Raw genomic sequence first — 17,806 nt, forward strand, 5'->3', positions numbered from 1 at the left:
CATTAGCACTTTACTAAAGACTTGTTTTGTTCAGGAATTCTGCACAAGTAGTCTCAAGATAGTGAAACTCGTCTCTCTGCAACACCGTTTCTACTGATTTTGACAGATTTTCAAAAGCTTTTCACTTCCCTTGAAACTTACAGCTTTTCCAGATGGGGAGTTTTCCATTCTAGCTATTTTTATTAACTTCAGGGACAGAGACCCTGTGCTGGAATAAAACTGCCTAAAGTGCAGTAACTGGTAATTTAACGAAAAATAAGGCACTCTAATCAAAAATGACTGTTTCATTTCACTGTGAAAATGTGAATAACCTTAAACCTTCTGAAAGCAGGAATGAGACTTTTTTGTCATTTTACCCTTATTATTTGGATATTGCTTCCTTACACACACAGGCTCTCTAGCACAGACCTTTAATTAACTACACACATCCCTGGGAGGGTGAAGGGGGAAGAGGAAAAAGAAAAAAAAATCAAATAATGGAATGAGTAGCTTCAAAAGCTCCAGAAATAAAAGCATCTATAATGCCAGATGTAATATCTAAGAGAAGAAAAACCTTCATTTAACATGCAATAACACATCACTGAAAGAAAGTAGCAGGGCAGATGAAACAGAAAAGTTGTTTGAAGAACAACCAGATTCCATAGCAAAATCCCCACACAAAATAGCAGTGACAGGACTAAGCTTATCAAATGAAGTCAGAAGTATTTTAACTGTTGCTAGGGAAGGCCCCCAGCTATACTCATCAATGCTTCCTCTGGCAATCAGTTTGCAATGCTGGTAGTATTTAAAGAGCCTTACATCCCATAACTGTCCTTGTGCTCCACTCTGCAGAACTGCCAGCCTGGAAAACAGCTTGCATGAGACAGGACTCAATTTAAAGCAGAATTTCCAGTCTAGGAAACAGTGGCTTGAAATGAAGTATTTGGGTGGCCAGAGGTAGCACCTCCTGCAGCCTGCAGACTCCAGGCAGCAGAGACACTTGCCTTTGCAAGAGTGCCTGCTCTTATTGTACAGTACACTTGGAAATTAAATCACTATGGAGCTGTCTCCACTTTGTGAATTCCCATTTCCCATTTTGGATGCTGCTGAAAAATCAGAATTCTGCACGTTGACTGCACCAATCTCAGAAGCCAGAACGGCTTTATGACTTTTCCTATGATCTGACAGCTAGGGGTATTCCTGGATTCCAAAACCTACACCCTTTTCCTTTTCTTTCTTATGACATAAATAATCTTTCTTGGCAGCAATCCAGAGCTTCCAGGATCAACTCTTAGAGCTCACAGCCTGTCTGGTATCTGCCTGAAGAGCTGGCAAGCAGTAAGAAAAGCTATAGGTCAGATTTAGAGGTTAAGAGAAATAAAAACTGAAAAAAGGAAAAGCAAAAGCCTCTTACACAAATGCTGCTGCTCAGTTAGAACCTTTTTACTTAGTCATCTTGCAGCTACTTAAAGCCACTCTGGGAGAAAATGAGAAACAACATGTATACCATGGTACTGAGCTGTGCATTCTCACACCTTCAGAAGTTATGCAAATTTAGACTCATTTGGATATCAGTGAATTACACGGGACTAGCTCTAAATGAAACAAAGCAAAAGTAAAGAAGCCTAATTTACAAGTCATTTCCCACTGCATGCATTTAAAGGAGTTTTGGCAGGTGCATTAAGAAATTGAATTTTCAAAGCAGTCTACATTAAAACGGCATTGTCCAGCTCTTAAAAATGGAACTTGCTCAGCCATGGGAACACAGAAATTCTTCCTCTGAGTTTGTCCCACTTCTTAGAAGCAAAGGAATGTAGCCATATTATTGAGAATCAAGTCCTCTGAGAAGTTCACTATGCAGCAGTGCCCTAACAGCTTAGCCCCAAATCTCCATCTCTATCTGTCTTGTATGATTTATGCATTTACCTTTTCATTGCTTCTTACCTACAAACAGTTCTTTCTCATACTGACTCTCACCTCTCCTGCTAGAAAGACTTAACAAAATCAAGACAAGCCCTCCCACCCTCTTCTCTTGTCTGACTTACTCTTCATGGAACCTGAAATATCAGATAATCTAAACCCTTCTCATATTTCTCATGCTTCACAGTTCTACAGTTCATCACAATCTTGGTCTCTCTTAAACATGCTAGAGATGTAATATTTTCACAATACATCAGTATGTATAAATATTCCTTGTTGTAGTTTTAGTCAGACATTGAAGTTTCAGCTAGTTTCTAATTTAAAATAGAAAAGTAAGAAACAGAAACCAGTAAGTCAGGTAAGACGCTCAGCCACGTGTATCTTGCATTTTTTGAGGAATAGCTATCATCAACTGAAATTTTCTAGAAACACTCTTCTAACCCAGCAAACATGTCCAATATTAAATCTGTCCAAAGCCCTTCTGTATCAGAGAATTATTCTACTTCTGTAAAACTCAGCATCCTCCTCTCCTCACTGCATGAGAACACCAAATGTCCAATCACCAAACTGAGCAGTAAACAGATACTCTAAATAACAGCTAAGTTAATAAAGCACCAAAATGAAGGCAAGGAAGCATGTTTTATTACCTATTTTGGCAGAAAAATCAGCCCATTTTGTAAAAATATTTTGACTCCTAGAGACAAAGGTTTCATAGTGTTACACAAGAGACAAGTGTTACATAGTGTCTCCATGTAGGAAAAGCTCTTCACAGAGTCTTTGGATTTGCATAGAACAGTCACTGATTAACTGTCAAAACTAACAAAAGCTTTTATAGGTATGGATTATTGAGGGTCCCTAAAAGAGGAAAATAGGCAGTTGGGGCAGTTCTGTGCCCCCAAAACAGTAAATAATTACTATTTCTGCTAACAACCCTTATCTTCTCTTCCTTGCCATACTCTCACTGCTTCCAGTCTGTCCTGGAAATTCACAGCTGGCAAAGCCTGCTTACAGTTCCCACGTGAGTTACTTACCAGGAACCATAAAGGAGAAAGGAAGGGATGCTGAGCAGGAAAAACAGTACAAAAAGGTGGCAGATGGCCACTTGACACTGAAACAGTCAATAGCTTTCAGTAATCCTGACTATAGAATACAGTGATAGGTATACTGTGCCTTTCATATGAGGATTACTTAGATGCTCAAGCTCACAGCACAGCCAATGCTATATTTACATACAGAATGCAAGCCTCAAGTATGATTATCTGACAACATGGCATGATCAAGCAGAACAACTGTTAACTGCAGAAGGCAGAGAGTTTGGCCCTTCAGATTACAGTCTTGCAGGAAGAAGAGTCCCTCCTGTGAGGGACTCAAAAGTGGCTCAAGAGAGTCTTAGCACACTGGAAGTTCAAGCCATGGTGACAGTAGCCACAAATGGTAGAGCCACATGGAAGACCTCTGTATACTTCAGATTCTCCATCTATGGAAGGGAAGGTTAATACCGACGTCCTTTACAAGGCACTTCAGAGTCTATAGATGACAGGTACTCTATTAAACTAAGAAATACCATGTCTACACTGAGTCCATTAGACATAGAGGGCCACCAAATCAATGCAGTTCTGTTGCAAAAAGCAGGCAGCTGAAGCTAAAGATGGCAACTAAAAACATGACAAATATATGCATTCAGCTCAAAAGGCCAGATCCCAGCTCAGTTTTTTTTTAAGCTCTACTGGAAGCCTGAAAACAAACTGTTTTTTACCAACACAAACCGTTCTCCCAGTTCCTCCTCAGCTATTTTACAATCTCTGGAGGAGTCACCTGCCAGTGTCACACAATACCAGTCAGTCTAGATCTTACTATAGGGTTGAGAAACCAGAGTGTTCAACATACAAGACCTAAGAGACCTTCACATGGCCTTAGCTTTTGTACTGTTACCAAGCAACTGGAGAATACTGTCAATACTTGTCACAGCAAGTGAAGAGTAGTACAAACCCACATATGAACAAATACTTTGAAGAGAAAACACTATCAAAAATTGTGGGATTTTTGTTAAACAACATGACACACAGATATGTATTTTAAACAGCCACATTGAACACACATAACACACTTAGTGTGTATGACTTAACACCTCTAAGTCAGAATCCCACCTAGATGCTTGTTGTTGTGCTGTTGCGTCATTGGTCGCTTGAGACTGACCCAGGAGATGACAGTCTTGTTCAGAATGTGTGGGTTAAAGCCCTTCCTGAATTTTCGTTAGTGAAGACAGGCCTTCCTCATAGGAGAAGGAAAACTCCTATCTTCAAACCCAGGCTGATGAGGCTCATCCAGCCTTGTATGTTCTGCCATCCAAGAGAAGGACACTCTAATCAAACCCTCGACCTGCGGACTTTGCTGTCACCCTCCAAGCTTGCTAGGCCCTGGCAGTTAAACCTCAGGTGTGAAGGGAGGTGCCAGCTCTGTGCACGCTGCCCTCACCTAAAAACTCACCTGCGCAGGCTGGAAGGGCTTGGCTCTCACTTGTCAGTATGGACGGGTGAGGGTCGAACCAGCAGGTGAAGCTGCAGATCCAACCTTGTATGCGGGTGGACCAGAGCATGGGTAGCTCGAGATTGCCCCAGGAGTTGACAGTCCTGGTTGGACACTTCCTGACTGCCTAAGCACCCTTTTTTTCCAACCAGATTTGCATATCCCACATGCCCTTGGTCATCCTGCTTGTAGTAAGTGTGGGTTAAGCCCTTCCCAAATCTTCACTCGTGAAGCCAAGCCATCAAATAGAATTCACTTATTAGTGTGTAAATTCCTACAGAAAAGCAACAAAACTCTGAAAGTATGGCAAAAATGCCTAACGCCATGTCAACTTCCCAACTTTAGGAACATTTCTAACAAATACGAACACACAGAGATAATAACCTGCCTTCTGCACTGCAGTAAGTTAGGCTGACCTAAAAGCACATATTAGCCCCTTTTTGTCCTTCCAGGACTCCTTTTGCATGCAAATATTAAAGAACTTTATACAAGGCAGACTGCATAAGCTACAAGTCAGGTTACCTGATTCACTGACATCTGACAACACTGTGGCCTGTACAAAATATACTTTCACCTAATTTAAACTAATCAAGATTTCAAAGGCCTACAACATCGGACCTTTCTCCCCATGCCACCCACATCAATATCTTCCCAGATACAAAAAATACAGCTGCTAAAGTCATCACCCAAGCTCACAAATAACTCATCGTCTGCCTTAAAAGTTAAAGTCTTATCCCTGTCCCAAGACTCATCTCATGGTCTCATCCACCTCCACACTTCTGCTGAAATAACTACATAATTGCAATTTTAATATTGCAACCCCTGCCACCTCCCTCATTCACCATTTTATTGTTAAATGGCCCTTGACTACTTTGGCAAAAGGCTAGACATCACTGGATTATTTCCAGTAAACTGAATTTTTATGCCACTTGATACTGCTATAGTATTAGTACAATGACATCACCACTGCACTGAATTTGAAAATCTGCAATTCCCTTCATATTTATAAGCTGAATGCTAAAGTTGACAACTCTATATCTAGAATAAGAAATATCACAGAAAAGCTATTATACAAATTTTGTTTGTGAAACATTGGTCAACAATACCATTTGCCACGCTTCTTTCATGAAAAATGCTAAAACAAAATACACTGATATTTTTTATTAAATGCCAAGCATAGCAAGGAGAAGGGATGACTGATATTACAAATAACAGCAAGATTTAATACGGCAAGAGTCACACCATTTTATGAAAATTCTATGTCAACATGAAAATACTGTATTTTGACTCTTTAGAAAGCCAAAGACCATTTTCCACCAGCATGTATGTTGCTGGTGGTCAAAAACTGTGAGACTGCTCCTGTGAAAAGTCACACTATTTTCTTCCTCTTCCAGGAAGGTAATTTAATTGTGGAGTTCATCATCACTTTCTGCGCAGTCAGTAGAACCTGTACAAGACAGCAGGCAACACTGCTGAACTCAAAAGAGATTTAAGGATATTACAAGTAATTATTCTGTTGCGTAATAGTAGCATGAATGCACATTACATAACCCAAAATGTTTTTATTCACCCTGATCATATTGTTGGCTTTCCTTTTACACTGTAAAGCTTGATCAGACAGTACACAGAAATTAAAAATGTACCGGCTCAGAAAAATCAGTGTAAACTGCTACTGCACTCAGTGTAAACAACACAAGAGTGAGAGATTATAATAGTACAAATAGCTGGAAAACTGCAGGTGTGAGTAGATTAAATACATTCTGACAGAGAAGAAAATATTTTGCAGAAGACTGATTCAGATTTTAAAATAAACTTAACTTGAAACATAAGGTATTTTTGTGGAAGAAAAAATATCCAGGAAATGTTGTACCATGTTTCATAATGATTACTGTGAGTAATCTTTATTGCCAGGATTTTTTAATCTTTTATAAAAGAAAGAATTTAGCAGTAAGTAACCATTTTCATGACCACAGCATGAATACATACTTAAGCTGCATTATAAACTTCATTTCAATGGCTGTGCTTTTTACTACCCTTTGTTTTAAAACTAAGAGATCTCTCCAGGGTGGGGCCCGAGTAGAAAATTCAGTTATAGTAAACTAATGTTACTTAATATTATGAGTTACCAGTGTGAACATTGATTTAGGTGCTGAAAGAGTCCAAAAATATTAGTTCAATCAGTAGTTCAGGTCAAATTGTATTTCTACTATATTATCAAGACATAACAGGGCACCTGATTAGGAATCTCCTAAGATTCTTCTCTTGTATACATACACATATAGAGAGAAAGGGAGTGTCTACATGTAAAACGTCTGTAGGTACCACACCTTTAATGGCAAAATCCTTGTGTTAATTCTGTAGGTATATTCTCTATGACAAATTCTGCGTGTTCTGTGACAAACTGCATAAGCATATGGCAACTAAACATACTGCATACATACACAAATTACTGCGTTCTTGTAACTACAGCACCCAGCCATTAACCCATTTCTTTTGATGGAGCAGAAAGTAGCACAGGTTGCCTGAGTTGGCACTGAGCCCACTGCAGACATTTAAGAATACTATGGTGCAGCTGAACTTCAATCTTTAGTCAATGGACACAAATCAAAACACACACATAATTATGTGGAAGTATTCAGTGAGAATACAAAATAAGTATAGCTTACAAGTAAGGGAAGAAGAAAGAGCAAAAAATGTCACGCTGTAAGATAAAACAGAAATTGTTCATGTTTACTGCCCAAGTTGGTTTTGTTTTGTTGTTGGTTTTGAGGGGCTTTTTATGAGGGGTTATTATTTAATGTTACTCATCAGCCATTAATAACATAATTTTGTTGTTCTCTGTCCTGTTCTAACCTTAAGGCCACCTGGTGTTTTCTGAGCAAAATTACTGGTTCTGCATAAAGAATGCAAGCCTCATGGTTAAGTAAGTGTGCAAGAGTTCATTCACATTTTGTATGCTACAGGGAGCCAGCAGACTGAAAGCACAGCCAAAATCAATCTGAAGCACTCAATGGGAGGGATGCAAAAGCATAAGACCTGACTTCCAAATGAAATACGTTATTGTTACTTATGAAACATTTCCAGCATCAGCACAATGGCTGCCATGTCAAAACGGAAGACCATCCCTGCCCTAAAGGATTTCTACTCTAAAAGTACAAAATGCACTGCAGGTAGAGCCAGAGATTACTACAAACCAAACAAACAGACAAAGGATGTGTGGGTCTATCTTCATAATAATTTCCTTGTTGCATTTGCATGCAATATTTACACTGACTTCCAAATGGACATCAAGAGCATTTAGTTAACTAATCTCTTTCACGCTGAGGATAACAGTTAATCCTGAATAGTGTACTGACTTGTCATTTGCATCCCAACACCAATAAAGCTTTGACATTATGAACCTCACCTAACGAGTTCTATACACATGAATACTATAAACAACTGAAGGACATTCTGCACTTGATTCGAGTCAAAAAGAGAAACTCAGTATGATTCAATGTATGCAAGCTTTTATGCAAGTTTATGTGAGGCATAAACTATATATAGGAGGAAATATAACCCTAGATAGCTTTTGAGCATGTGACAATCTATTTCTGCTTTGGGATATACAGATATTCAGAATTCCAGATCACTGATTTTTAAGAGTCAGAAGGAGCTACTGATACGAGGAAGTCTAAGCTAATAGATGGGATATATCACAAATCTCCAGCTTAAAGCCCAATAGCTATGATAATTTAAACACATCTCAAAGCTGTCAGCCATTCCATATTCAATAATTCTGAGACCTTTTAATATAAAATGCCACTTTATAATAAAAACATGTTGTTTTACTTGCACATAGAACCCATGGATTCCCTAGAAAGGAAGAAACAGTTAATGACTAGGAGAAAGGTTGAGCCTTCGTAAGGAAAAAGACAACTGTACAAAGCACTGTAGGGGGTGGAACGGGAAAAGAAAATAATTCTTTAAACTGCTTTCAAAACAAAAAGGTGGGAAGCACATAAAAGGGAAACAGATGAAAGAACAGAATAACAGGATCATTCAGCAAAAGCATTTGAAATGCTTACACCTTACTGGTGCCATTGTGGCACAGTAGCTGCATTGCTAGCTGTAGTCCACAAGCCATGTGCTGGAGACCCACGAACAACTTGAAAACCACTGCAACCCACTCAGGTACAGCAACTCATTCCACAGGAGAGGCACTTCTCCACGTGCTGCATAGTGCATCCTTGGGGTCCTGCTGGAACGTTTTAGGAAGAAGGTAAACTCTAGTGTCTCATCCAACACCCTTTCTCTTCACAGAAGGGATTAGAAGAGTCAAATCTGCACCTGTAAGCAGCAGAGTATATTGCTCTCCCAGATTTCAACAGTGAAGACTGGATAACAGAATCACAGGGCATATCAGGAGGATCTTACTCTGCTACAGAACTCTTGCTTGTTCAGCAGAGCAGAAGAGTTTTCTCTCTCACAGATCTGAATATTCTACATTTGTTTTAAAACATGAGAGTTTGCTTCTATGCTTCTCAGATCACTAGATCTGAAAATGAACAGTGAGTATATTACAGGTGAGAACATGAAAGGCCCAAAAGTTAAATTGGACTCACAGGGTGAGTCACTAGCCAAAGAATACCGAACACGGGACTCCTGACTTGCTGTACATTTCTAAATCCAGTATCATGATTATCCATAAATTTGTATGACACAACCATTATACATAATAATTAATGTGCTCAATATCACCTGGATCAGTTTATTCTCAGTGAAGATTTAACTTTAAGTCATGGGATACAAAGCGATGATCACCACCAGATTCAGTGGTGCTTGCAGTAACTTCTGCACTGATACAGGGCTGAGCTACACAGAGATGATCGCAAAAATGTGGACATAAACTGGTATTTGAACACAAATTGGTAGCAAAGAGGAACAAGTAAAAACTCCATCAGACTGTAACCCCCTAACCTGTCAGAGCAAAAGGGTAGCGACTGCTACCACACAAAATGGCAGAAAGTTTCACACCTAATGTAGAGGTTGACAAAGTTTTATTTCAATTGCCAACGCTGCTAAAGGGTAGCTACACTCTGATGGGCAACAGATGGCTTACGCAACTAAATGTCGAGAAATATAAGAGGCCAGCAAAACAGTTTGTTGAAAGTACTACCCTCAAAGGTCACAGCATGGCACACAGACCAGAGAAAAGATCTGAAGGGTTAGAGTAGGCAGAAAATTAAGTCATTCAGAACAACACTTGGAAGCAGCAACAAAAAGCAAACAGTTCTGCAAAGTATAAATAAAGGGTACCAAAGAAAGTCAAGGACATTATTCTTCCAGTGCATAAAAGATCTGATGAGACCACATGTAGAGTGTCATACTCTGTTCTAGCTGCTTTATTTTTAAAGTGGTTGTTATGAAGTTGAATGGGGTAAGTCAAAGGGCAACCCACATGATTCCTACATTCACAGAGTCTAAAACAGCGAGGACACAAATGTTTGTTTCACACACACAAAAAAGCAGTATCTGAGCACCCAGAGCTCTCATTGACCAGGAGGAGACTGCAGGACTGCTGGAAAACAGGTCCACAGCAGACTCCCATACTATGTTGCAATGTTCTGACATCTTATGGACATTAAAGCTCTCATGGTGCTTTTTATGAGTGCCTGTGTTCCATCCTATTCTGCCTCATTAAATATTTGCTGCAAACAAATTGAAACCAGGACTCTATAAACAGCAACACATAATAATTGTCATTTTAAGTTAAACTAGAAGTTTTTCCCTCAGACAATGGCCAGATGCTATAGAGGAAGGTGAAGAAATAACACCCTGTAACACACCATTCTAAAGGAAAAAACTCTTCTCAGCTGCAGATGTTTCTTTTATACCTAAATCACAAAAAAATACATGTCCTTTCTTTTAAATCTCATATAGTATTAATGCATTTGTTCTCATAATTTATAGAAATGTCTAATTGTTCCTGAATCCTTCAGGGCTCAGTTAGACTCAATTACTTCTCCCAGGAGTAAGTCTTTCAGGTTAACTACATGCAGTGTAAAATTATACATTTCCCCTATCCCCCTTGCTTTTAAAAGCACCAAACACTCCCTGGAGATAAAGCATCTCTTCTCCACTCACTCGTTTAAATGCCTTCACTACATCTTCCTATTCAATGCCAGTATCAAGCCTCAATCCCACGAGTATTTAACAGATGCTAAACCTGCACATCAACCCTAGATGCACCAAGACACAGATTTAATAGTCCTCACCTTTGCAGTGCCTTCAAGTGCCTTTCCTATCTGTGGATCCCTTTTCTAGGTTTTTTACCTTTGAGATGCAGGAACAAGCAACAGAAATGAGTGAGGTGCTACTGTAATCTTCTTAATAGTATTTTCTATTCTAAGTGTTACCTTTTTCCCCACTACAGCTTAATATTTGGGCTTGCTTTCACAACTGCTGTTGCATGGTTTGTGAATGTGTCCACAGATCTCTGGACTCTCGGAAGTCCAGGTCTTCACCCCCGGTGTTTTTAATTGATCCACTTCTGGTCCTAAATTGCTTTAGTGTGCTGCTGTGTATTGTTAAACAGCGGCTCCTTGCAGTATACATGTCACATGTGGAGAAGATATCCATGAGATAGCACTATGAAGCCACTAAATAAATATAACCCTGCAACTTCAACAGCTAATTCATCTCCCCTTTTTTCTAATGCTTCAAACTCTTCAGCAACCTCAAAACCCAGCCTTTTTGAAATCACATTGTACCAAAATCACTTTTTCTTCTTCTCTTTCCCACCTCCCCAAGTAAAGGGGAACTCTACCAAACCCCAGGCAACAGCACTGCTGCTGAATTTTAAGCCCCACCCAAATCATACTTTTGCACTATGTTACAACATATTTCACATAAGTCACTCTATGTGAAAATTTGTGCCCATGCTGTCAGAGTTATTTGGATGAAAGATGCTGTAAGAATGCAAGATCATTATCATTTCACTTAGATGTTTTTACTTTCCTTCTGGTCCCTAAATTATTGGTGGCATGGTGCTGAACTGGACTACAGTGCAGCTGTATTTAGGCCCTAGCATGAGTTCATTCTGGTCCAAGTTACAGTGATTTCATAAAAAGCAAACGAATTTCTATGTCCAGAACACAGAATTCCTCACTATACCTATAAAACTTCATTAGCAAAAAAAAAAAAAAAATAAAATGGGAAACCCCTCTCCTCATATATCTCCATAAAATTCTTATTCTAACATAACACAGACTTTATTATTCGGGCCCAAATGTAAACCTACATCCTAGTGTACCACCCGTGAAGAAATACAGGTCACTTTTTGAGAGCTTGTATGGCCACTGAACATGAAAACAGAGCATTTCGAGGGTCAATGAAGGACAAAAGAGGTTCTGGGATACTGCATGGGCAAAGCATGACCACTCCTTGGAGATAACTACTGGTCAGCTGCTCATCCCTTCAGGAATTAGGTCTACATGTATCTGTGTTAACTATGAGGAGACACAGAAAGTATGCAAAAAAAAAACATAACTAGAGTATCATCCCAAAGCTCAAAGAATGGTCTATCAAACTGCTCCATATCCAGTGGACAAAAGCAGCTTAGGTGCTGACTAAGCATTCTGCTAAGAATATAACATTTAAAACAAGTGGGACACAGTTTTTCTGGTGTTAAAAAAATGGAGAGGAAAAAAAAAAGGTCTTATACATAATCTCTGATAATATATTACTGGGTGATAACTCTAAGACATCACACATGTTTTGCTTCTGGTTGAGAACATACTACACACTGGCTGCATAAAGTCAAGCAACAGCAGGTTTCACACTGAGTTAACATTCATTTACCCCTTTCACACGAGGTAATCCCATTTTCTTCAAGGGGATAGGCCATGATCTGATCACTTTGTGCTCATTTCTTCACACAGCTATATACCCCCTTACAGTGCTGGCTATAGGAAGCTATTTATTTATAAAAGAGATTACTACAGCGGTAGTAAAAGATGCAAGTTCAAAGCATGCATTTACACACATATTTTTAATTAGCTTTCCCAAGATTACATACAAGCGTGACTAACATGCTTGCAATGCTCCAGCCTGTTTCTTAAATGAAACCAACAAAACCCAAACTGTAGAACTAATGGTTTCTCTAGGGCTATTCCCTCTACAGCATCTCAGTCCAGTCTGTATGCTGCTACTCCCAGGCTTTCCGACAACACACAGCCACATTCCTTGCCAACTCTTCTTTAACCCAAGTGACCTAGATCTAGCATTCAGAAAGAAAATAACAGGTTTTTGCAGAGCAAGGTGATTCTTTTGTTATCCTTTTCACTTCCTTATTCAAAACACAAGCAAGATAGTATTTGGTGATGTTAGCAAGATAGTTAAGATACCAGAATCCAGGGAGAATCTTTAACATCCAAGAAGCAGAGTTTAAAAAGACAGGCATCCTGGCTATTGGAAGAATTCTCTGTGGAGATCAATGATAGCACAGGAAGTCATGTATTCCTCTACATCACAGGTAAACTGAAAGTACACCAAAGGCAAGTTTTCATACATAAACTGGCTAGCTATGAGATTCTGAAACACAGTCACACACAACCTGCGCCAAAACAGAACAGTGCAGTCTCCAGCCACTTTTACTCAAGAGGCCTCCCTTAGCTCTTGCTACTCCACTTAATATAACTACCATTAGCAAGAGATGCCTCTGCACAGCCTTATAGGAAGGGAGGCTGCCTGTGTCCTTCTAGTTCCATGTGGCCTTGCAGAATTATCCTACAGCCTTAACTGTTAATTACTCTGCAAGATTAAAGCACTGCCAAGCTGTCACCCTTTGACAGCTTGGAATGAGAGATTTAAACTCAACTGAGAGCATGACACTCTGCTACAAAGCCAGTTACCTTTCTAATTATGCATTTTGTATTTGGAATTGGGAAGGTAAGAGATACCAATCTTTCAGGCTTCCTTTTTAAAACTCATAGGAAACTCAGTTTTCATGTTTGACAGTCTGTTCCACATGCAGTGTCTATTACCCAGCTGATGACTGCATTGAAGACTGCTGCTTGGGATATCCCTGAAGCAGAGACCTGTGCCTGAACCAGGAAGTAGGGAGAAAAATATTCCATAAGAAGTCATTATAACCTACAGTACTATATGGTACTATTATGCCCACAGCTGAAGGAAATAACAGGAGGAAAAGGCCTATGCAAAACCAAAAGGCAAGCTGAAGGAGGTGCCAAAGTTTTCTTTTTGATAGCTATATACATATCTATAGGTAATTTAGTTCTCTCTGAAATCTCCTATGTATCTACTCTGTGGGTCTCCAGTAGTTGACAGGTATCTTCCACCATGCAAAGTCAATGTGAGCACACCCCATCTTTCTTCTTTCTCCAAGACAGTTCCGCAGACAAGACAGCATTTGGAGTAGAGAACAGTACATCCTCGTTTCTGCACAGAGCCTGTCAGCTCCTTGGGAACTGCTTTTCTGCTTCTGCCAAACATACAGTAAGAACTACACCCTGGCCTTGGTCTGGGCAGTCAGGACAGGCTGCAGGAACCTGATTCCAAAGAGTCTGATTTAGCCAAAAGGGACTAACATATGGTATAAATTAAGAAACAAAAAGCAAGCTGCTGCAAGGACAATGATCAGTCAACTCCTTGCCTGCTGGTTACACAGGAAAATACAGTTGACCAAAACATCTAGGACCTCGGATCAAGATGAAAAAGAAATCACAGACCTGGCTCAGAAGGGCATAAAGGAGAGAAGGATCAGAGAAAATCTGAGGTTTTGCATGTTCCTAAAATGTTGATGCTTCCAGGCACCATTTAAATCTCAACCCATACTTTAGGAAGTCACTGTTGGAAAACAAACAAAAAAACCTACCAAAAACCAAAACAACCTAAAACCTCTTTTTTGACATATTGTTCAAGTCCAGAAGAAGGCTAGGTCCTAATTTCTAACAGGTTAGAAGTTTCTGGAATGTTTTTCTGATGGAACTCTCAAACAGAAGCTTCCTTCTAAAGTATGTGACTGTAAAGGTGTTTAGAAGCCAACTTGCAGTCATATGCACTATGACACAATCATTCAAAATTTCTTTTTAAAACACCACAAAGTTCTCAGAAAAGGTAGTTATCAAAAAATATCAGTTACAAAAACAGAAAAATATTTAATGATAGATCTGGTACTTTTCAGCTCTTCCCCTTTCAGAATTTTTAAAGTATTTAAAAGCACCCTTCTATGGCAATTTGTTTATAGTTTGGAAGAATATGTTCTGCTATACACCCAGTGCTACAGGATTAAAGGAACCCTGAGACAAAGAATGTTTTCAGTCAACCTCTGTCTGAACAAACACAGAGCCAGAAGTTCAGCTGTGACCAAAAAAATGAAAGCAGAAAGAAAAAACCAAAACCAAACATGTATCAAAAATCCACTCTTGACATGTAACCAGTGGCTACCGATACATGGCAGCACTAGCTATGAAAGAGCATAGTATTTCTCTGTTCTCCAGATTAAGACTCAAAGGAAGAGCAGTCTATGTCATTCATCAGGAGAGCAAGAAACCTGATGCTTGAGGGCTAGCTCTGAAAGCTTAGCAGTCATTTAAGATGTGGAGATACAGTCTCTATAGGCCTCCTCCAGTGCACATAGGCTTGGAGGAACTCCTGTTCCTGCCTGCATTTCCTGTGTTCTACCCCAATAACAATTCCAGAGGCAGAGTGAAGGTCTCTTTATCACTTCTTGAATAAAGGACTTCTATAGAAAAAACGTTTGTGAGCGTTATGGAGCCTCACCTGCCTCCATGGTTCATTCCTCACAGCTTCAGTGTTTTGGTGGTTTTTTAAATAGTGCGAGCAGTCAGTGCTAAAAGTTAATATCCTAACAAAGCATGTGGAATTCAGCTCCCTGGAGCAGGCTCCAAAGTTCATGAGCAGCCTTTCAAAATGCCACTGTGCCAGCTTTACTTACCCCTAGCCATCTTGCTCCTTTGTTGGCAGCCTGCTGAATCTGCACTCTTTTCAGGGTGACGTGGTAAACAGCTCCTTCTTCTACCTCTTCACCCTCATCCTGAATTGTGCTCTGACAGAAAAGGGGAGAGAAAGATGAGAAAGGAACGTTTTCCCTCTTCTGCTAACCACAATCTATACCAGGTGCTCTACTGCTTCATGCAGATCTGAGGGCACAAAATGGGCTGCACAAAGTAAATAGAACAATTGAAGCAATACAGTATACTTTTAGATTGAGGGAACACTGAAGATATTCTTGGCAAGCTGTCCTTTCCTGTGGTATCAAGACACCCTGACTTTCCATTTAACTGTTTTTCCTAGACTAGCACATATTTTAAATAGTTGTATAAAGTCTTTCCTAAGGAAATAGTTTGGTTTTGATTAGCAGTCTTCCCTCTCTCTCTCCCTCCCCCTCTCCCCTTTTCTAAAGCAATTAATCTCTTTGGCCTTTCATTTATGGAAGGAATTGCGCTTTTCAAAACTGTTGAATTACTTAGGCAGACAGCCTTCAAACTTTGAAGCTAACAAGCATTTAAAATACAGCAACCCTTTCTTTCTTTTGACAGGAGGGACCTAAAGCGCTTGTGGTTTGCTTTTCCAAAACCTCTTATTTCAAGCTACAAAAAAAAAAAAAAGCTTTCCAGAGTCCAGGCTTTAAAACTCACAAATAATAGGAAGCAGATGGGGGAAAAAAAAAAAAAAAAAGTATTCCAAACTTTAACCGAACATTTGCTGCGATGACTTCGGACTTCCTAGGTTACTGGCCGTACAAAAGAGCGCACTGCTGCAAGGCGGACAGAAAACATGCATCCGAGTTTCTCTGAGGGGTTACCAACTTCCCCCTCTGGACCTCTCTCTTCATCCTCTGTAAGTGCACACACACAGACGTACTCGCGAAGATACGCATCACTCGGAAGCGAGGAAAAGCAGAAAGGCGATGAACACACGGCGTTTCCAGCGAAGCTCCGGGAAGCAGCGGGCGGCGCGCCCGGCCACCCCGCCGACACCGGCACCCCGCGGGTAGGGGAGGGGGAACGGGAACGGGACAACCGGTTACCATTTTAGCTTTCCACAGCAATTTCATTCTCGACGCCTTCCCGTGCGCCTCCACGGGCCACGGCGCCGCTGTTCCGCCGCCGATCCGTCTTGTCAGCGCCCGCCGCCGCGGGCCGGGCCGGGCCGAGCCGTGCGGCCCCTCGGCTCCGCGGCGCGGGAGACGGGAGGGCGGGCGGCGGCGCCAGGCCACGCCTCGGCCCGGCCTCGCCGAGGGGCTTCCTGTTTATCGCGGGCAACGCCGGCTGAGAAGTTAGTGCGGAATCAGCAGTCTGTCCCGGGACCCGCAGCGGGGCTGCAACTGCTCTTGGGGTGCCGGCCGAAATGGGGCGTTCACCCAGCCTCCTTCGCGGTGTCCCCATAAGAGGGACAAGGTGCTGCTCATCCTGCGCGGCTTCCAGCGGGACGAGGCACAGAGGAGGCGCCTTCTGCCAGCTCCGCCAGCCATCGCCCCTGTGTCAGCCGCGCACCGACTAGTGCCCGGGCACGGCAGAGGGTGAGCGGCGGTGCCCTGTGCCTGCGGGTGGCCGGGGCAGGTGCGGAGAGCAGAGGGCCCGTTTGGGGCTTCCTGCCGCTGCTGCCGGATTTTTAACTGCTCCAGCACACAGAAAAACGCAAGTGCACAAAAGGCAGGGAGTTTAAGCCAAATTTAAATTAAAAAGTACAAGCTTGAAAGCAAGGAAGTAAAACGTTATGGTAGAGCCTGTCACCGCTGCGAGCGGCAGTACTTTACGTTGTTGTGGTCCTGCTCCGCAAAGGAGTGAAGAGCCTGTCCAACTCTCGCGCACTAGGCAATTCAGGTGGCTCAAACAGAAGGAGAGAGAAGGACCTTTCTCCTCCTCCTGCCTACGCCAGCCAGACTGTGCCCGGGCAGGTACCCCCTGCCCTCCCGCCGCCCTCTGCAAACCTATCCTGTGACCATCAACAGAAAACCTTCCCCTGAAAAACGACATGCAAAGAATGGGGACGGGGGATGCGCAGGTGCGTAGCAGCAGATAAACCATTGCTAAACAGCTGAGCCATGAGGAGCAACGAGTAGAGTTGTGGGCTGTGCGTCACAGCTGTGGAGGTGAACAGGAGTGAGTTCCTGGTTTGAGGAGATAAGCTTTAGGGGGATGGGAAACTGCAGGCATAGGGAAAGCTTTCCAACCCATATGACCTGTACAGCTGGTATTAGGAAACAAATCGTGACTGTTTTTACTCATCTTTCCACAAGAGAATGACTCTTCCTGTTTCAGAAGAAAAAAAATTTCTCATATTGATTCTGTAAGCAATATATTATAGTTATCATATATCCCACATATCAACTTACATAGGTTAAACCCACAAT

General features: G+C 41.3%; 1 protein-coding gene across 1 annotated transcript in view; it reads right to left on the bottom strand.

The window, feature by feature from the left end:
• The window catches only part of RGL1 (ral guanine nucleotide dissociation stimulator like 1), a 67,729-nt gene extending 51,094 nt beyond the window's left edge, over positions 1 to 16,635 (bottom strand). Inside the window, exons 1-2 of the mRNA XM_034064000.1 lie at positions 16,481 to 16,635; positions 15,386 to 15,496 (exon numbers count right to left, since the gene is read on the bottom strand). Coding sequence (XP_033919891.1) covers positions 15,386 to 15,496; positions 16,481 to 16,507 — 138 coding nt within the window. The 5' untranslated portion in view covers positions 16,508 to 16,635. The remainder of the gene's footprint in view (positions 1 to 15,385; positions 15,497 to 16,480) is intronic.
• Between the last annotated feature and the right edge of the window lie 1,171 nt (positions 16,636 to 17,806).

Source organism: Melopsittacus undulatus, chromosome 6 (genome assembly GCF_012275295.1).
Source record: "Melopsittacus undulatus isolate bMelUnd1 chromosome 6, bMelUnd1.mat.Z, whole genome shotgun sequence".
NCBI classification, from domain to species: Eukaryota; Metazoa; Chordata; class Aves; order Psittaciformes; family Psittaculidae; genus Melopsittacus; species Melopsittacus undulatus.